Raw genomic sequence first — 19,740 nt, forward strand, 5'->3', positions numbered from 1 at the left:
TTGTGTGATTTTGTTGTCAGCACATTCAACTATGTAAAGAAAAAAGTATTTAATAAGATTATTTCATTCATTCAGATCTAGGATGTGTTATTTTTGTGTTCCCTTAATTTTTTTGAGCAGTGTATATTTACTGTTGTATTTTTGACTTTGTTTTGTTTTACCCCATATGTAACTCTGTGTTGTTGTTGTTTTTATCGCACTGCTTTGCTTTATCTTGGCCAGGTCGCAGTTGTAAATGAGAACTTGTTCTCAACTGGCTTACCTGGTTAAAAAAAGGTGAAATAAAAATAAACATTTTTACCTCGCAACCCGTCCCGCTATCTGGGGTCCTTGGGATGCCCCCCCCATTCAAGTCAATTAGCCAACTTTGACAAAGTTGCCTCCCAATAATATGCCTACATAATTCACGTCACTTGAACCATGCATTGGACAACATGTTTTTTTTAATGATATCACATTTGGCAAAGCTGGCTGACCATAATAATAAATTAAACATTACTGTCACTTGATTTTGCACAAAAAAAAAAAAAAACTCACAGATAACAAACACAACCTAAATAAGATTAATATCACATTTTAAATAAGTAAATCAAAAGCACACATTGTAGTGAGGTTTTTTCATTCCCGACATTGGGATTACAGTGGTAGTCTTAAAAAAAACACAACAATACATATTATTATTTTAATAAGGGAACCTTCCATTCATTACAATCCATTTTCCCAAGATAAACAGGATATGGAAAACTCCCTCTAACCCACGCCTACACCAATCCAATGCTTTTAGATTTGTGGGGAGTAGTGAAAGAGTGCACACTGCAGGAGGAAGGAGAGATAATTGAGACGTAGCCACTGTATACCATAGGAGTCGTAGACTATTTGGAATAATACATTTCTCCCCCTAGGGTAGGGTTGGTGGATACCTCCCCCTGGTATACTGAGCAGGGTAGGGTTGGGGGATACCTCCCCCTGGTATACTGAGCAGGGTAGGGTTGGGGGATACCTCCCCCTGGTATACTGACCCTGGTATACTGAGCAGGGTAGGGTTGGGGGATACCTCCCCCTGGTATACTGAGCAGGGTAGGGTTAGGGGATACCTCCCCCTGGTATACTGAGCCAGGGTAGGGTTGGGGGATACCTCCCCCTGGTATACTGAGCCAGGGTAGGGTTGGGGGATACCTCCCCATGGTATACTGAGCAGGGTAGGGTTGGGGGATACCTCCCCCTGGTATACTGAGCAGGGTAGGGTTGGGGGATACCTCCCCCTGGTATACTGAGCAGGGTAGGGTTGGGGGATACCTCCCCCTGGTATACTGAGCAGGGTAGGGTTGGTGGATACCTCCCCCTGGTATACTGAGCAGGGTAGGGTTGGGGGATACCTCCCCTGGTATACTGAGCAGGGTAGGGTTGGGGGATACCTCCCCATGGTATACTGAGCAGGGTAGGGTTGGGGGATACCTCCCCCTGGTATACTGAGCAGGGTAGGGTTGGGGATACCTCCCCTGGTATACTGAGCAGGGTAGGGTTGGGGGATACCTCCCCATGGTATACTGAGCAGGGTAGGGTTGGGGGGATACCTCCCCTGGTATACTGAGCAGGGTAGGGTTGGGGGATACCTCCCCCTGGTATCCTGAGCAGGGTAGGGTTGGGGATACCTCCCCCTGGTATACTGAGCAGGGTAGGGTTGGGGGATACCTCCCCTGGTATACTGAGCAGGGTAGGGTTGGGGGATACCTCCCCTGGTATACTGAGCAGGGTAGGGTTGGGGGATACCTCCCCCTGGTATACTGAGCAGGGTAGGGTTGGGGGATACCTCCCCTGGTATACTGAGCAGGGTAGGGTTGGGGGATACCTCCCCCTGGTATACTGAGCAGGGTAGGGTTGGGGGATACCTCCCCCTGGTATACTGAGCAGGGTAGGGTTGGGGGATACCTCCCCCTGGTATACTGAGCAGGGTAGGGTTGGGGGATACCTCCCCATGGTATACTGAGCAGGGTAGGGTTTGGGGATACCTCCCCTGGTATACTGAGCAGGGTAGGGTTGGGGGATACCTCCCCTGGTATCCTGAGCAGGGTAGGGTTGGGGGATACCTCCCCCTGGTATACTGAGCAGGGTAGGGTTGGGGGATACCTCCCCCTGGTATACTGAGCAGGGTAGGGTTGGGGGATACCTCCCCCTGGTATACTGAGCAGGGTAGGGTTGGGGGATACCTCCCCCTGGTATACTGAGCAGGGTAGGGTTGGGGGATACCTCCCCTGGTATACTGAGCAGGGTAGGGTTGGGGGGATACCTCCCCTGGTATACTGAGCAGGGTAGGGTTGGGGATACCTCCCCTGGTATACTGAGCAGGGTAGGGTTTGGGGGATACCTCCCCTGGTATACTGAGCAGGGTAGGGTTGGGGGATACCTCCCCCTGGTATACTGAGCAGGGTAGGGTTGGGGGATACCTCCCCCTGGTATACTGAGCAGGGTAGGGTTGGTGTATACCTCCCCCTGGTATACTGAGCGGGGGGGGCATTTCGAGGCACTTCTGTACATCAAGAAGAAATCATCTTGTGGTCCTCTGTAGCTCAGCTGGTAGAGCGCGGCGCTTGTAACGCCAGGGTAGTGGGTTCGATCCCCGGGACCACCCATACACAAAAATGTATGCACGCATGACTGTAATTCGCTTTGGATAAAAGCGTCTGCTAAATGGCATATTATTATTATTATTATTATTATCTTGGTAATGGTTTAAATATTCGGCACACAATGAAATCACTGCTACAACAGTAGGCTATAAATGTATTTCATAGTGTTGTTATTATGACGAAGTTTCACCAAGGACTGTACTAACTAGTACAACGTTTACATAAGGAGTGGTTGACGATACTTCAACAAATAAGTAGTAATTTGGTTGCTACAGTTTTTAAAAGCTTCTCTAACTTCTGAAAATATTATGAAGCCCGACTGTTTTAAAAAAAAGTGTTTTGAAATTAGTATTGTAAATAGCACTAAGTGTTTTACTGAGTGGCATCCAAGAGACCAAGCAAAATAAGGGACGATCTGATGTCACAGCAGTGACGCAGTGCAGTTTTATTGTATGGGTTTTTTAATGCACACGTTAAATTAACCGTACTGTTTTTTTTTATTTATGTCTGGTCAGCTCAGAAGTATGACAGATTACAATGCCTGTCTATGTGCCATTAGTGATCTGCAGCTAGTTTGCATCAGTGGTGTATTCATTAGTGGCACGCGCCGTTGCGAACAAGTTTCTTATTGGACAAGTTCACGTAGTCCCACCCCATTTTCTTCCGTGGGGGGGGGGGGGGTTTAAAAACACTGACCCTCTAGAATGGACCTAAACATTTTTAAAAAAGTGCTTTACATTAAGGTTTTCATCAATGTATACATTCACCTCTACATCATGAAGTAGTAGACTATCATCCGGAGCGGGTAAACAAAGCCACAGATTTAGAATTCTGAATATTGTTCTAATCCTACACATTCAGTTGAATAGCTTTGTTTAAATATTCCATATGTAATGTTTAATGGGGAGCTAACATGGCTGCCATAGAACGTTGAGGTGTCGTGTAAATACATCATAATGCAGAAACGTCACTGTTCCAATTCTCTAAATATAATGGCTGTAGGATCAGGTCATCTGTGAGTTGCAGTCTTAACTGTATGTCTAGTGTTCTGCCAGAAGGTGTGTGTGTGTGTGTGTGTGGTTGTTGTGAGATAAAGAGATGGGGTTACAAGGACGGACGGATAAAGAAGGAGGGGATATGTATGAGATATTCTCTGGGATAGCTTGGTGATGGCTGGTGGTACGTCCACTGCTCCCTTTCTAAAGAAGAAGATAAGAGGACAGGATAGAGTGCGAGAGAGCAAGGGATTCACCAACCATTAGTCAGTGCAGGGTCGGTTCCATCTCAATTATGAGCTGCGTTTACATATAATCGATTGGATGTTACAGGACAATATACAGTATATTGTAGCCTGGGTACCTGTCTGTTTGTGCAATCATGCCACTCCTTGTCATTGCCAAACATATGACACAGAGTAAAAGGAGTGGAAAAATAGCACAAAGCAGGTATGGATTTCAGGCTAAGTCTATTGCACATTTCACTCTTCTTCCGATGAGTGAAAAGGGTCTGTGGCCTGCTTCAACAACAGGAGCCACTGGCATTAGGGGAGTATTCATTAGTGCACAGCGTAGCAAACCGCAGTGCAACAAAACGTTTTGCAATGAAAAATTAGTTTATTTTGGACACATTCTGGTAGGTTCCTGTCCCGTTTTCATTATGTTTGCTTCCGTTTGGTTCCTAGTGAATACACCCCAGGACTAGGGGTGTCTAGGGTGGTTAAAGTCATTTCAGTGGAGGATCCAGACCACTTCTTCCAAGGCTGACAAGATAACATATGTTATTGTGTTGTCCATCGTTTTCAGTGCCTTTGGTTACGAAGTGATCTTGAATTAGGACGTGCCTGGGAAAGTGTTTGAAACTATCCATCTTCGCCACATAAAAAAAGCAAAGTGGGGGAGGGAGCGTGCCGAAGGTTTGCGCATCGCTAGTTAAGAGTTAAGTCGTTCATTTTCCAAACAATTATTTCATTTAGGTTTCCGCTCATCTTTTTCCTTCTTCAAAAGTCTATAAAACATCAGCAGGGTTTAAAAAGCTTGGTGAGAACTAAATCTCCTTGCGACAGCCTTGCCTTGAGAAGTTTTATAATATATAAAAACAACAACAAGAAGAAAACACAAAAGAAGTATGAACTTAAACAATAGGTAAAGCTGGGGCTTAAATTAAGACAGCGGGGTGCGTAGCCTGGTCCCAGATCTGTTTGTGCTGCCTTGCCAACGTTTGGCTTGACAATGACCATAGGAGTTGGAAAGAGCACAGACAGATCTGGGACCAGTCGAAAATGCGTGGCTTGTTAATAAGGGCCTTTAGTGTGTCCAAAGATCCCGATGGGGAAATGTTTGACGTGTGACGACCACTGTGCTGCCAACTGGAAAAACTTGACATCATTCCACTCCACTCCATCAATCAGCACTGGAAGAAGAGAGAAGAAGAAATAATAATAATAATATATATATATACATATACACACATACATACATTCCTGAATCACAGAATATAATATATTAAATTATTTTTATTTTTTTTAGCCCCTTTTTCTCCCCAATTTCGTGATTACGATCTTGTCTCATCGCTGCAACTCCCCAAAGGGATCGGGTCGAGGCAAAGGTCGAGTCATGCGTCCTCCGAAACATGACCCGCCAAACCGCTCTTCTTAACACCCGCCCGCTTAACCCGGAAGCCAGCCGCACCAATGTGTCGGAGGAAAACACCGTTCAACTGACGACCGAAGTCAGCCTGCAGGGGCCCCGGGCCCGCCACAAGGAGTCACTAGATGAGCGATGAGCCAAGTAAAGCCCCCCCCCCGGGCCAAACCCTCCCCTAACCCGGACGACACTGGGCCAATTGTGCGCCGCCCTATGGGACTCCCGGTCACGACCAGGTAATAACACAGCCTGGGATCGAACCCGGGTCTGTTGTGATGCTGCGGCACTCGGGAGGCCCACAATACATGTTCTTATACTAGTTCTTGGGTATCTATGTAATACCTGAATCAGATAGACTTGTCAGCATCTGTTTAAAGACAAGATGGTCTAAACTCTTTTGGGTATAAAACGAGTCAGATGTAAACACATGAATGCTAACGTGACTAGATTTGGTTGTCTGGGGTCCGGAGATTAGGAGGAGTCTTACCCCTCAGCATGGTCTGCTGGTGCTTGGCTGTGCAGATCAGTCGACTGATGCCCTCGATGACCTGGCTCTTGGACTCCATGTCCTTGTCTTTAGTCTTCTTTGGCAGGAACATGACTGAGAAGAGAGAACAGAAGAGTCAGGATTCCTAACTTAAGATGTGAATGCTAATCATCACAATCAACGATGACGACAAACGTTTTTATTTTATTTTATTTTTTTAGCAAAAACTCAAGTTAGGATTCGGGCTTTACATTTCAAGATAATTGTGATTTCATTCATGTCTTTAGAATAGCTTCACTAATCAGTGATAACAATATATACAGGAGTGAGTCCATTCATTAAAGGGAGTGTCACGGGGAAACCCTACACTAGTGTGTCTGTGTTGAGTCTGCAGTTGGCCTTCATGAGGAGCGTTACGGTCAATCCCAGCTCTTAGCCATAAAGATACTTGATTTACTTTATTTATAACCTTTACCCTTCTTGTTCTTCTCCTTCATGACGACGGTCATGGACATGGTGGTCTGCGGCTGGGCCCCGGCCTGGGGGAGCCTGCCGACCTGGAGCGAGCGAAACGTACACTTCAGAGTGTTCTTAGAGGAGGAGGAGGAGGAGGAAGAGTCCCTCTTCTCCACGTCCCTCTTCCTGTCAGCCGGGCAGGGAGCCACCCAGTAGTCAACCTGTAGTCCCATCAGCTCCCCCTGGGGAGAACTACAACACCCAGCAGACATCACACCACAGAGGGAGGAAGGGGGCATGAGGAGAAAAGGGAGAATGGTACAAGATGGGGGGAAGGTAGAAAATCAAATCCGTTGGCGAAATGAACAATATGGAAGCCACAATCTAAACTATTCAACCCCCGACCCTCCCAGACGGTTATCTTCTCTACTCCTCCAGAAGCAGTTGTGGTGGTGTACCTGTACTGTACCTGTATGAGCTGTGGACAGAGGGGGAGGAAGGAGGGGTGGGCGAGGCTTCCTTCAGGGCGGGGGACACCTGAGGAGGGGTGGAGGAGAGGAGGGCCGTCGCCATGGGAGCTGCATCGTCCGAGTCACCTGATGAAGACACAGGGATCACAATCAATCATCAGGCTGTACAACACACAGGGGTACAATTACATCACGTGATAGATTAGATTAGGGGCCAGATTCCCGGGACACAAGAGTAAACCTATGCCTAGATTAAATGTACAGGATTAGGTTTAATTGGTGCCCAGGAAACCCAGCCCTAATAAGTGTACTGTATAACTACAGTATCCCATCAAAACGTTCTCATTGACGACATGAAAGTAGTAACATGCAAACAGCCACTGGTGTGAAACCCATCACTAACCTGATGTCGCTGATGACTGTTCCACCATTCCAACGTTCACCATCTGGGGAGGGAGGTCAGGGTGAAAAATATGGACCCATGGACACAAGTTGAAATGATCAGGTTGAAGGATAAAAATGTATCCGTCTCTACAATAAGGTGAAAGGGGAAAAAAAGCCACTTACCCCGATGAACGGGATGAACCTCTGACAAGAGTCCTCATTTGGGCTGTAGATTGGACAGTGGTACCAGGAGATATCAGACAGACAGGAGACATGGGGAAACAGGCACAGAGTGAGCATGTGCAGAAGCGCCAACCTATCAGGATGGAAGAGGGTTTGTCTAGTGTCTAGTCCACTGAGACGAAGGCTTTAAGAGCACCACGATGAGGTAGTCACCAGGAATGCATTTCAATTAACAGGTGTGCCTTCTTAAAAAGTTAATTTGTGGAATTTATTTCCTTCTTAGTGCGTTTGAGCCAATCAGTTGTGTTGTGACAAGGTAGGGGGGTATACAGAAGATAGCCCTATTTGGTAAAAGACCAAGTCCATTTTATGGCAAGAACAGCTCAAATAAGCAAAGAGAAACGACAGTCCATCAATACTTTAAGACATGAAGGTCAGTCAATCCGGAACATTTCAAGAGCTGTGAAAGTTCCTTCAAGTGCGGTCGCAAAAACCATCAAGCGCTATGATGAAACTGGCTCTCATGAGGACCGCCACAGGAATGGAAGACCCAGAGTTACCTCTGCTGCAGAGGATACGTTCATTAGAGTTACCAGCCTCAGAAATTGCAGACACAGACACATGTCAACATCAACTGTTCAGAGGGGACTGTGTGAATCTGGCCTTCATGGTCGAATTGCTGCAAAGAAACCACTACTAAAGGACACCAATAAGAAGAGACCTGCTTGGGCCAAGAAACACGAGCAATGGACATTAGACCGGTGGAAATGTGTCCTTGGTCTGGAGTCCAAATTGGAGATTTTTGGTTCCAACCGCCGTGTCTTTGTGAGATGCGGTGTGGGTGAACGGATGATATCCGCATGTGTATTTCCCACCGTAAAGCATGGAGGTGTTATGGTGTGGGGGTGCTTTGCTGGTGACACTGTGATTTATTTAGAATTCAAGGTACACTTAACCAGCATGGCTACCACAGCGATACGCCATCCCATCTGGTTTGGGCTTAGTGGGACTATCATTTGTTTTTCAACAGGACAATGACCCAACACACCGCCAGGCTGTGTAAGGGCTATTTTACCAAGAAGGAGAGTGATGGAGTGCTGCATCAGATGACCTGGCCTCCACAATCCCCCGACCTCAACCCAATTGTGATGGTTTGGGATGAGTCAGACCGCAGAGTGAAGGAAAAGCAGCCAACAAGTGCTCAGCATATGTGGGAACTCCTTCAAGACTGTTGGAAAAGCATTCCAGGTGAAGCTGGTTGAGAGAATGCCAAGAGTGTGCAAAGCTGTCATCAAGGCAACGGGTGGCTACTTTGAAGAATCTCAAAAATAAAATATATTTTGATTTAACTCTTTTTTTTGTTTGTTTACTACATGATTCCATATGTGTTATTTCATAGTTTTGATGTCTTCACTGTTATTCTACAATGTAGAAAATAGTACAAATACAGAAAAACCCTTGAATGAGTAGGTGTCCAAACTTTTCACTGGTACTGTATCTGAAATGGATGGTTGTATAAAAATATTGGGGGGACGAGACGAGACGAGACACATAAGCTAATGTAACCCAATATTGCTCTGATATTGTTCAAATTGAGAATACAAAGTAGTGAATTGTCTGCCCTGCAAACAGCATTAGGATATCTCAAAGCATCTTGGGAAATATAGACCTGTAAACGCAGCGATACAGCAGGCGGAAAATACCAACTATGAATATTCGTGATGAATGTAAACTTCGCTTTTTGGTAGCTGATCAATAGACAACTTTCCAAGTCAAATGTGCTCTCATTCAGTGCTGCCTGACAGAAATACAGCAACATTTGTGTTGATGATGTTGCTATTGTAATCAGCTCTAAGGAAAACACCCCCTAAACTCAAAAAAAGTGTAGAATAATGCCTTGTTGAAAGCTGGTGGGCCAATATTGCAGTTACACATGTTTTTTTTTTTTTTTATGTTGTGGCTATTGTAATTTTCTCCAAAGGAAAGTGGGCTCAAAGAAACTTAAAACTGTCCTTTTTATTCCAGTCAAAAGGTTCCTCTGTGACTTTTATATGTTTAGCCCCTACTCTTGCAATTACGTTAGCCCACGTACAAATGTATATATGTGTGTGTCGAGTTGTGCTATGTCCCTCACAACCAACGATTCTTAAAATCATAGCCCGTGACCTAGATACACTCTGATTTAACCTCTAAGTAGCCTGAGGTCACCCTCTCCACATCTCCTGCTGGGCCTGCCCCAGACCGTAAACAACGGCCAACCATCCACAGTTAATATCGGCCAAATAATCATCCTACCCGACTTCCAAAGGAATATAAAGCAATATGTAGGATGTGACCTGCAATACTTTTTTTTGTTGTTGCCACATTCAACATAGAAAAACTCCATCCACAGGCCAATTAGCTGTTGGAAAGATCTAAGGGCAGGTCTGTTTGTCACAGCCCTTTCACAGACTGTCCTTCACAACCAGACAACCACAACCATCCCACTACAGGAGTATCCCCAGCATCATTCAGGCTGAGATAACATCCCTACTGCCTATAGCGAACTGTAGTAATGGAAACTGATCACCACACAGCCTCAATACCCCACCAGTCATACTTTATTATAGACAGAAACCCCCCCGCCTCCGCCCCGCAGGTAAAAAAGCTGGATGTGGAGGTCCTGGGCTGGCGTGGTTACACGTGGTCTGAGGTTACTTTGCCTCCTCACCCTGTTAGAACCCACTCATGTCCAACTGGGCCTCACAACCGCAGACCACGTGTAACCACGCCAGGCCAGGACCTCCACATCCAGCTTTTTTACCTGCGTGGCGGGGTGGGGCGGGGGGTTTCTGTCTATAATAAAGCCATTTTGTGGGAAAAAGGATTCTGATTGGCTGGGCCTGGCTCCCAAGTGGGTGGGCCTGGCTCCCAAGTGTGTGTGTGTGTGTCCATGCAAACCTGCCCAATCATGTGAAATCCATAGATTAGGGCCTAATGAATTTATTTCAATTGACTGATTTCCTCATATGAACTGTAACTCAGTAAAATATTTTAAACTGTTGCATGTTGCGTTTCTATTTTTGTTCAGTGTAGATTTAGTGGAATCGCCCCATTGTTGAGTGAATGAGATTAAAGCATGAACACACATTGAACAACTAGTTGGCTTGAGCTATTCAAACACCAGAGGCATGGCAGAGCCACTCGTAATGCTAGATATACCAAGAGCCTTATGAAACCCCTTTAAAGACAGAATAACACATTTTAAAATGAACAAGGGCTTCTTATATGCATATGCAGGCTAAAGGTGTTTGAAGCCTAATCAGCAGCGACAACGAAGCCAAAAAAATACATCAAAGCCCGACTAAACAGAGGAGCTTTCGGTCGACTCCGTCTCATATGGAGCTCAGTCCACTCTGTCCCATATGGAGCTCAGTCCACTCCGTCCCATATGGAGCTCAGTCCACTCCGTCCCATATGGAGCTCAGTCCACTCCGTCCCATATGGAGCTCAGTCCACTCCGTCCCATATGGAGCTCAGTCCACTCCGTCCCAAATGGAGCTCAGTCCACTCCACTCCCATATGGAGCTCAGTCCACTCCACTCCCATATGGAGCTCAGTCCACTCCGTCCCATATGGAGCTCAGTCCACTCCGTCTCATATGGAGCTCAGTCCACTCCACTCCCATATGGAGCTCAGTCCACTCCGTCCCATATGGAGCTCAGTCCACTCCGTCCCATATGGAGCTCAGTCCACTCCACTCCCATATGGAGCTCAGTCCACTCCGTCCCATATGGAGCTCAGTCCACTCCGTCCCATATGGAGCTCAGTCCACTCCGTCTCATATGGAGCTCAGTCCACTCCACTCCCATATGGAGCTCAGTCCACTCCACTCCCATATGGAGCTCAGTCCACTCCACTCCCATATGGAGCTCAGTCCACTCCGTCCCATATGGAGCTCAGTCCACTCCGTCCCATATGGAGCTCAGTCCACTCCGTCCCATATGGAGCTCAGTCCACTCCGTCTCATATGGAGCTCAGTCCACTCCGTCCCATATGGAGCTCAGTCCACTCCACTCCCATATGGAGCTCAGTCCACTCCACTCCCATATGGAGCTCAGTCCACTCCGTCTCATATGGAGCTCAGTCCACTCCGTCTCATATGGAGCTCAGTCCACTCCGTCCCATATGGAGCTCAGTCCACTCCGTCTCATATGGAGCTCAGTCCACTCCACTCCCATATGGAGCTCAGTCCACTCCACTCCCATATGGAGCTCAGTCCACTCCACTCCCATATGGAGCTCAGTCCACTCCACTCCCATATGGAGCTCAGTCCACTCCACTCCCATATGGAGCTCAGTCCACTCCGTCTCATATGGAGCTCAGTCCACTCCGTCCCATATGGAGCTCAGTCCACTCCGTCCCATATGGAGCTCAGTCCACTCCACTCCCATATGGAGCTCAGTCCACTCCGTCCCATATGGAGCTCAGTCCACTCCGTCCCATATGGAGCTCAGTCCACTCCGTCCCATATGGAGCTCAGTCCACTCCACTCCCATATGGAGCTCAGTCCACTCCGTCCCCAATGGAGCTCAGTCCACTCCGTCCCATATGGAGCTCAGTCCACTCCGTCCCATATGGAGCTCGGTCCACTCCGTCCCATATGGAGCTCAGTCCACTCCGTCCCATATGGAGCTCAGTCCACTCCGTCCCCATATGGAGCTCAGTCCACTCCACTCCCATATGGAGCTCAGTCCACTCCGTCCCATATGGAGCTCAGTCCACTCCGTCCCAAATGGAGCTCAGTCCACTCCGTCCCATATGGAGCTCAGTCCACTCCGTCCCATATGGAGCTCAGTCCACTCCACTCCCATATGGAGCTCAGTCCACTCCGTCCCATATGGAGCTCAGTCCACTCCACTCCCATATGGAGCTCAGTCCACTCCGTCCCATATGGAGCTCAGTCCACTCCGTCCCATATGGAGCTCAGTCCACTCCGTCCCATATGGAGCTCAGTCCACTCCGTCCCATATGGAGCTCAGTCCACTCCGTCCCATATGGAGCTCAGTCCACTCCGTCCCATATGGAGCTCAGTCCACTCCGTCCCATATGGAGCTCAGTCCACTCCACTCCCATATGGAGCTCAGTCCACTCCCATATGGAGCTCAGTCCACTCCCATATGGAGCTCAGTCCACTCCGTCCCATATGGAGCTCAGTCCACTCCGTCTCATATGGAGCTCGGTCCACTCCGTCCCATATGGAGCTCAGTCCACTCCGTCCCATATGGAGCTCAGTCCACTCCGTCTCATATGGAGCTCAGTCCACTCCACTCCCATATGGAGCTCAGTCCACTCCGTCCCATATGGAGCTCAGTCCACTCCCATATGGAGCTCAGTCCACTCCGTCCCATATGGAGCTCAGTCCACTCCGTCCCATATGGAGCTCAAAAGTATACAGCATCAAAACTAAGATCAGGCTCTATAACAGCAATGTGAAGTCGCTGCTTTTATATCTGGCCATACAAGATCTCGGCCATATTGGATTCAGAATCAAATTGATTCACACCAACAGTCTTCATAGGCATGAGTGTGAAAAAATGCCTAATTTACTAAATGCATATTTACAGGTGATTTAACCTCTTACCAAATGTTATTTGATTTTGGCAGCCATTTTTGATTTTTCGGATGCCATATTAGATTAGAGTGTAAATATAATCTGTGATTGCCCCTTTGACTTAATTGCAAGACTAGGGGTTAAAGATACAAAATCTTTTAAGGGACATTGGACCCCAAAAAATGTCTGAGCCCATGTCTGAGCTTGTTTTCCTTGGAGCCAATTACAATAGCCACAACATCAAAAAACGTGTAACTACTTATTTTTATCAAGCAGGACCGTACACCACTGAATGAGAGCACATTTGACTTGGAAAGTTGTCTACCAAAATGTGTATTGCAGCTCTGTGTTTCCAGGTCTATATTTCCCAAGATACTTTAAGATATCCTAATGTTTATTTCTGTATGCAGGGCAGACAATTGACTATGTTATGCTAACAAGGGGTAGGCCTATGCTTTTTTTTTTGGCCATTTTCTTTAATAAAAGGTACGCCTATGGCAAACTCTCTCATACCCTTCACTGACACGGATGTAGGTTATTTAAAGAGTGCATGGTGGGTGGAGGAATTGACTGACAAATCTATGGACATCAGTGGCGGCTGGCCGATAGAGGGCGCTAGGGCGCCGCCCCCTTAAATAAAATTATTTTAAAAAATAAAATAAAAAATAAATAAAAATAATAATAATAATAATAAAAACATCAGTATGTCAATATTTGTGTGTTTGAAATATGGAATGCACACAGTAATATGTGTAAGATATGATAGAAAATCATCTTCGCAACCTTTCCTCTGCCTGTCAAACGCCTCGTCAGCTCTGGGCGATACAGAAAGTGCCCCGAGGAGGCGGGTCTACGTAGCAGTTAAGCCAATTGCTAATTTAAGATATGAATGTATAACATAAAATGTAGCTAATCAGCGATTTTAATTCGAATCCAAGGAGGGCGATTATTTTATCGCCCCAAGCTCGCCCCTGATAAAATAAGGACCGGGCTCCAGTGGCGCCATTTTTACTAGACGACAATGGCGAGCGCAAACGTTACTCCTCCAAGACCCAACCCTAACTCGGTGAAATCTCTCCTCCAAGATCCGTTTGAGAGGAGAACTTTGTCAGAGAAAGTTCGGGTGAAAGAGCTGGGCCCAGATCAACCTGACCTCTCAATCAGACAGCAGGCTAGCGAGAAAGGGAAGCAGTATATGCGCGGCTTCTCCCGTAGCTGGTACACCAGGAAGGCTTGGCTAGCTGGGTGCACTGATGCTAATGCTTTATTTTGCTTTCCGTGCTTGCTTTTTTAAAACGACGGGGTCAGATTCAGCATGGACAGGTACCGGAGTGAGGGATATGAAGCACCTGTCAGAGAAGGTAAAGAAACATGAGAACACCAGGGCACACATGGACAACTCTGTAAAGCTAGCTGTATTAGGAAGGGTGAACATTGCTACGCAGCTGGATGACGGCCACAGGATTGCGGTGAGGAAACACAATGAGGAGGTGGATAAAAACAGGCACATTCTATCCAAAATTATCGATTGTGTGAAGTTCTGTGGGGCTTTTGAGTTGGCCTTGCGTGGGCACGAGGAGACTGACTCCTCGGACAACCCCGGCATTTTCCGGGGCTTAGTGGATTTTGTTGCCTCCCTCGACAGTGTGCTGGAGGAGCACCTGAAGACAGCTACCGTTTTTAAGGGCACGTCAAAGACGATACAGAACGAGCTGTTGGACTGTATGCTGTCAGTGCTTAAGGATTACATCCTGGAGGAAGTAAAGAGTGCTGATTTTATCGCCATTCAAGCTGGACGAGACGACTGACGTTTCCACCCACTGCCAGTTGGTGCTTGTGATACGCTACATCGATGCTAAAAGTAACGTCCAAGGGCGTTTTTTCGAGTTCATTTTGATCGAGAACGCAACCGCCCGACACCATCGCTACAGCGCTGCTGGAGAGGCTCAGCACCATACTCTCACATGGACAAAAGGCCAAACTTATTGCCCAGGCTTACGACGGAGCAAGTGTGATGAGGGGAGCCACCGGCGGAGTGCAGCGTAAAATAGTGGATGTGTACGAAAATGCGCACTACGTCCACTGCTATGCACATCAGCTGAACCTCATCATGCAGCAGGCTACTTCACGCATCCCCAGGATCGGCACTTTCTTTTCCGACCTTGCAGGATTTTCTGCTTTCTTCTCCAGGTCTCCCAAGCGAACCACCGTGCTTGACGAAGTGGTTGCGCATAGACTCCCAGAGCCTCTACAACACGGTGGAACTTCCACAGTCGCGCTGTAAACACTGTGTACGAGTACAGGGATGACCTCCTAACGTGTTTCCAGACCATCAGAGACTCTGGGAACTTTGATGCCCCGACTGTCAGAGAGGCGGGGGGCTTTGTGAGGATGCTCGAAGACGAGGCTTTCTGTTTTTTCCTGGCACTGTTCCACAAGATCATGCCAAATGTGGACATGCTTTTCAGCCAGCTGCAGAAGAGGAACATCGACCCTGTCTTCATTAAAGCACTTGTCCAGAGGTTCACAGACAGCATGCTAACAATCAGGTAAATAACTATATTTACTATTGGCTGATAAAGATGTTGTTAGAAAGATGAATAGTTCACTTACAACAGTTTAAAAGCCTAAATGTGTCTGGTCATCAACGTGAGTGATTATCATAGAGCCGTCACAATTATATTTGTTTTAGTATTTTAAAAGGAAAGAGAAGACACAATCAGACGTTGATAATAATGCAGGAAAGTACTACACAGTTTGTAATAATTATTCAGGTGTCCACCAGGTCAATTTCTAGAAGAGGCCTAGTTGTTATTGAAGATTAACTTTATTGCTAAGTGCACAGCAGAACAAAATGATGTTGCATCCCTCTCACAAATGTAATAGAAAAAGGCTTTAAAACGTAATAACATCAGTTAATTATGTACATCACAGGTTAAAAGCAGTTACTAGACATAGTTTGTGTGTATATACACACTATCTGTCTGTCTGTCTGTCTGTCTATATATATATATATATATATATATAAAAGTCACTGGTTGTGTGTTGAGGGGGAATTACAGTGAGTTAAGAAGTCTGATTGCAAGTTATCAAATTAAACTTTATTTTTTGGACCCAGGGCCTCAATTCCCTCTTTGTGTGGGGACAGCTTATCTGACGAGCAGCAACAGCCCATCAAGCGACGGAGGATGCTGGGACCAGGAGAACAACAGAGGTTGGCTATAGAGGTACAGTGGGGAAAAAAAGTATTTAGTCAGCCACCAATTGTGCAAGTTCTCCCACTTAAAAAGATGAGAGAGGCCTGTATTTTTCATCATAGGTACACGTCAACTATGACAGACAAAATGAGAAAAAAAAACCCAGAAAATCACATTGTAGGATTTTTAATGAATTTATTTGCAAATTATGGTGGAAAATAAGTATTTGGTCAATAACAAAAGTTTTTCAATACTTTGTTATATACCCTTTGTTGGCAATGACACAGGTCAAACGTTTTCTGTAAGTCTTCACAAGGTTTTCACACACTGTTGCTGGTATTTTGGCCCATTCCTCCATGCAGATCTCCTCTAGAGCAGTGATGTTTTGGGGCTGTCGCTGGGCAACACGGACTTTCAACTCCCTCCAAAGATTTTCTATGGGGTTGAGATCTGGAGACTGGCTAGGCCACTCCAGGACCTTGAAATGCTTCTTACGAAGCCACTCCTTCGTTGCCCGGGCGGTGTGTTTGGGATCATTGTCATGCTGAAAGACCCAGCCACGTTTCATCTTCAATGCCCTTGCTGATGGAAGGAGGTTTTCACTCAAAATCTCACGATACATGGCCCCATTCATTCTTTCCTTTACACGGATCAGTCGTCCTGGTCCCTTTGCAGAAAAACAGCCCCAAAGCATGATGTTTCCACCCCCATGCTTCACATTAGGTATGGTGTTCTTTGGATGCAACTCAGCATTCTTTGTCCTCCAAACATGACGAGTTGAGTTTTTACCAAAAAGTTATATTTTGATTTCATCTGACCAAATGACATTCTCCCAATCCTCTTCTGGATCATCCAAATGCACTCTAGCAAACTTCAGACGGGCCTGGACATGTACTGGCTTAAGCAGGGGGACACGTCTGGCACTGCAGGATTTGAGTCCCTGGCGGCGTAGTGTGTTACTGATGGTAGGCTTTGTTACTTTGGTCCCAGCTCTCTGCAGGTCATTCACTAGGTCCCCCCGTGTGGTTCTGGGATTTTTGCTCACCGTTCTTGTGATCATTTTGACCCACGGGGTGAGATCTTGCGTGGAGCCCCAGATCGAGGGAGATTATCAGTGGTCTTGTATGTCTTCCATTTCCTAATAATTGCTCCCACAGTAGATTTCTTCAAACCAAGCTGCTTACCTATTGCAGATTCAGTCTTCCCAGCCTGGTGCAGGTCTACAATTTTGTTTCTGGTGTCCTTTGACAGCTCTTTGGTCTTGGCCATAGTGGAGTTTGGAGTGTGACTGTTTGAGGTTGTGGACAGGTGTCTTTTATACTGATAACAAGTTCAAACAGGTGCCATTAATACAGGTAACGAGAGTGGAGGACAGAGGAGCCTCTTAAAGAAGAAGTTACAGGTCTGTGAGAGCCAGAAATCTTGCTTGTTTGTAGGTGACCAAATACTTATTTTCCACCATAATTTGCATATAAATTCATTAAAAATCCTACAATGTGATTTTCTGGAATTTTGTTTCTCAATTTGTCTGTCATAGCTGACGTGTACCTATGATGAAAATTACAGGCCTCTCTCATCTTTTTAAGTGGGAGAACTTGCACAATTGGTGGCTGACTAAATACTTTTTTTCCCCACTGTAAGTTGTGATGTAATTGTCAGTGTTTCCCCCTAGAACTTTTTTCAGGCCTGGTAGTATGTAGCCAAAACCCTGAACAATCAGCACCTTGGTAATCATATACTTGAGTTGGACATAGGCATGTGTCAGTCAGGATCACTTGCATCAAAATAGCTTAATTGCAAATTAAAGCTGATGATGTATCTTTTACAGGTATGTGATACCATCCTGAGTCATGCCAAAGAGAGGTTCTCCTTCACCCAGCACCTCATCAGCGCAACACTATTGCACGGAGAGTTGTTCCCACAACACAGTGTGAAGTTCCCGATACAGCGCTTGAAACAACCGTGGAGGCGTACCCCATGTTGAACAAGGCCAAGCTCAAAACCGAACTGTCCCTCATCTATGAGAACAGTGAGTTCAAGGCTTGTAGTGGTGCAGTGCCCCTGTACCAGTTCTTCATGGAGAACAACCTTCAGAGCACTTTCACAGAGACTGCCAGCCTCCTCAAGATCCTCATCACCACACCCATGACAACTGCTGAGTCAGAAAGGTGCTTCTCTACACTGAAAAGGATCAAGACCTTCCTGAGAAACAGCATGACACAGGATCGCCTGAACGCTCTGGCCATGCTCTCCATGGAGAAGAAACTTGTCAGGGACATTCCTGACTTTAATCAAAGGGTCATTGAGAGGTTTGCCACTCAGAAGGACAGACGGGCAAAATTCCTGTACAAATAAGATGACAGACACACACACACAGAGCAGCTCTGGCCGCATGTTTCTTTGTATATAGTTGACCTTAGCATAAAAAATCCAGTTATATATGGTACTCTAGAAAGTCTTAATAGTGTCTTTGCTAATATTACTGTATATATGTTGTTTTGTATCAATTAATTGTTGCAGTTCTGGAGCACATTAACAATTAGTCACATTTAGTATGATCATAAAATACTGTATGCTATTCTTCCAGTCAAAGGTTTGAGTTCATCCACTTGATATCCATTTCTATATTATACATCCTTTTATACAGTGTAAGATTTCCTATAAACTTTATAATAATTTCATGTTATTGTCCACTTTCCACTCTGTTCTGACAGCATGCCTGTTGCGTTGCCTGTTTACTACCAATGGTGAAAAGTTCACTTTAAATGCAAATGAAAGGCTTGGGTTTGTGTAATATGTTTTTGTGTAAGAATGCCTCAACTTTTTAATATTGGCATTAAATAATTACTGAATGTTTCACTGAGCACTGCTGTCCTGCAGTTTGTGTTAAAATATATCGCGATGGTTACAGGAAAAAAAAAGTATGGCACAGCCCCACCGAGAATATTTTTCACCAGCCGCCACTGATGGACATAGCAGCCTATAGCCTAATTTCGTCTGTCAAACAGGTAGGCCTACCTATTATTTCTTAAATAGGCTCCAACATAAAGCCTTCTTGTTGTTAGTAAAGTCGAATTAAAATGAAGACGGTTTAAATGAATTATACCTACTCTAATTTGCCTACTTTCAGCGCCATGATCTGTCCATTTCCGACTGATTGTGCCGCGGCTGCCGCTTCAAGTTTCAACACCACAACGCATGTGACTCGAATCTGGCTTATTGTGAGGTCAATAACTGATAAATACATCATGGGCAAGAAACGTATTATTTTTTAATAAACTCAATTATAGTAGTAGCAAGCTATCAAAGTTGACCTCCGGTCATCCTCCTCATCTTGGCGCTCTCCTTCTCAAACTGAACGGAACAGAGGTTATAGTCTGAACAAAGGGCTAAAGGCGCTATAGTGCATTCTTTGGACTAGGCCTAATCAAAAATACTTTTTGGAAGAAGCATTTGACTCTCCTCCTCAACTGCCACTGTAGGCCTACACAGCACAGCCATTAGCTAGGCAGCACACAAAACAGTTCTAAAATCAACACGAGCAGAGCAGGCCGGAGCTCAGGGTTGGAACATCCTGCAGCCTAGTTTTATTTACACCATCCCAGCAGCTATCTTAGAAATAGAACTTTGCTCTGTGCTTCTCCGAGCATGCAATTCATAGCCTATAGTCTATGGATCATAATAGTATATAGGCGGACGTG

The 19,740-nt window shown here is 45.8% G+C and overlaps 1 protein-coding gene and 1 long non-coding RNA gene across 2 annotated transcripts in view; both read right to left on the minus strand.

Moving 5' to 3' along the window:
- Positions 1-425: 425 nt before the first annotated feature.
- LOC121544269 lies at positions 426-1,377 on the minus strand. The gene is made up of 2 exons (XR_006657589.1): positions 1,177-1,377; positions 426-1,000 (listed from the first exon to the last, which is right to left on the minus strand). It is a non-coding gene; the product is annotated as an uncharacterized LOC121544269 (long non-coding RNA).
- A 1,274-nt stretch (positions 1,378-2,651) lies between these two features.
- LOC121544591 (phosphofurin acidic cluster sorting protein 2-like) overlaps positions 2,652-19,740 on the minus strand; it is a 158,148-nt gene continuing 141,059 nt past the window's right edge. Inside the window, exons 19-24 of the mRNA XM_041854554.2 lie at positions 7,250-7,292; positions 7,086-7,128; positions 6,682-6,808; positions 6,232-6,464; positions 5,757-5,870; positions 2,652-5,036 (exon numbers count right to left, since the gene is read on the minus strand). Of these exons, the coding sequence (XP_041710488.2) occupies positions 4,918-5,036; positions 5,757-5,870; positions 6,232-6,464; positions 6,682-6,808; positions 7,086-7,128; positions 7,250-7,292 (679 nt within the window). The 3' untranslated portion in view covers positions 2,652-4,917. The remainder of the gene's footprint in view (positions 5,037-5,756; positions 5,871-6,231; positions 6,465-6,681; positions 6,809-7,085; positions 7,129-7,249; positions 7,293-19,740) is intronic.

Source organism: Coregonus clupeaformis, chromosome 29, assembly GCF_020615455.1.
Source record: "Coregonus clupeaformis isolate EN_2021a chromosome 29, ASM2061545v1, whole genome shotgun sequence".
Taxonomy (NCBI): Eukaryota; Metazoa; Chordata; class Actinopteri; order Salmoniformes; family Salmonidae; genus Coregonus; species Coregonus clupeaformis.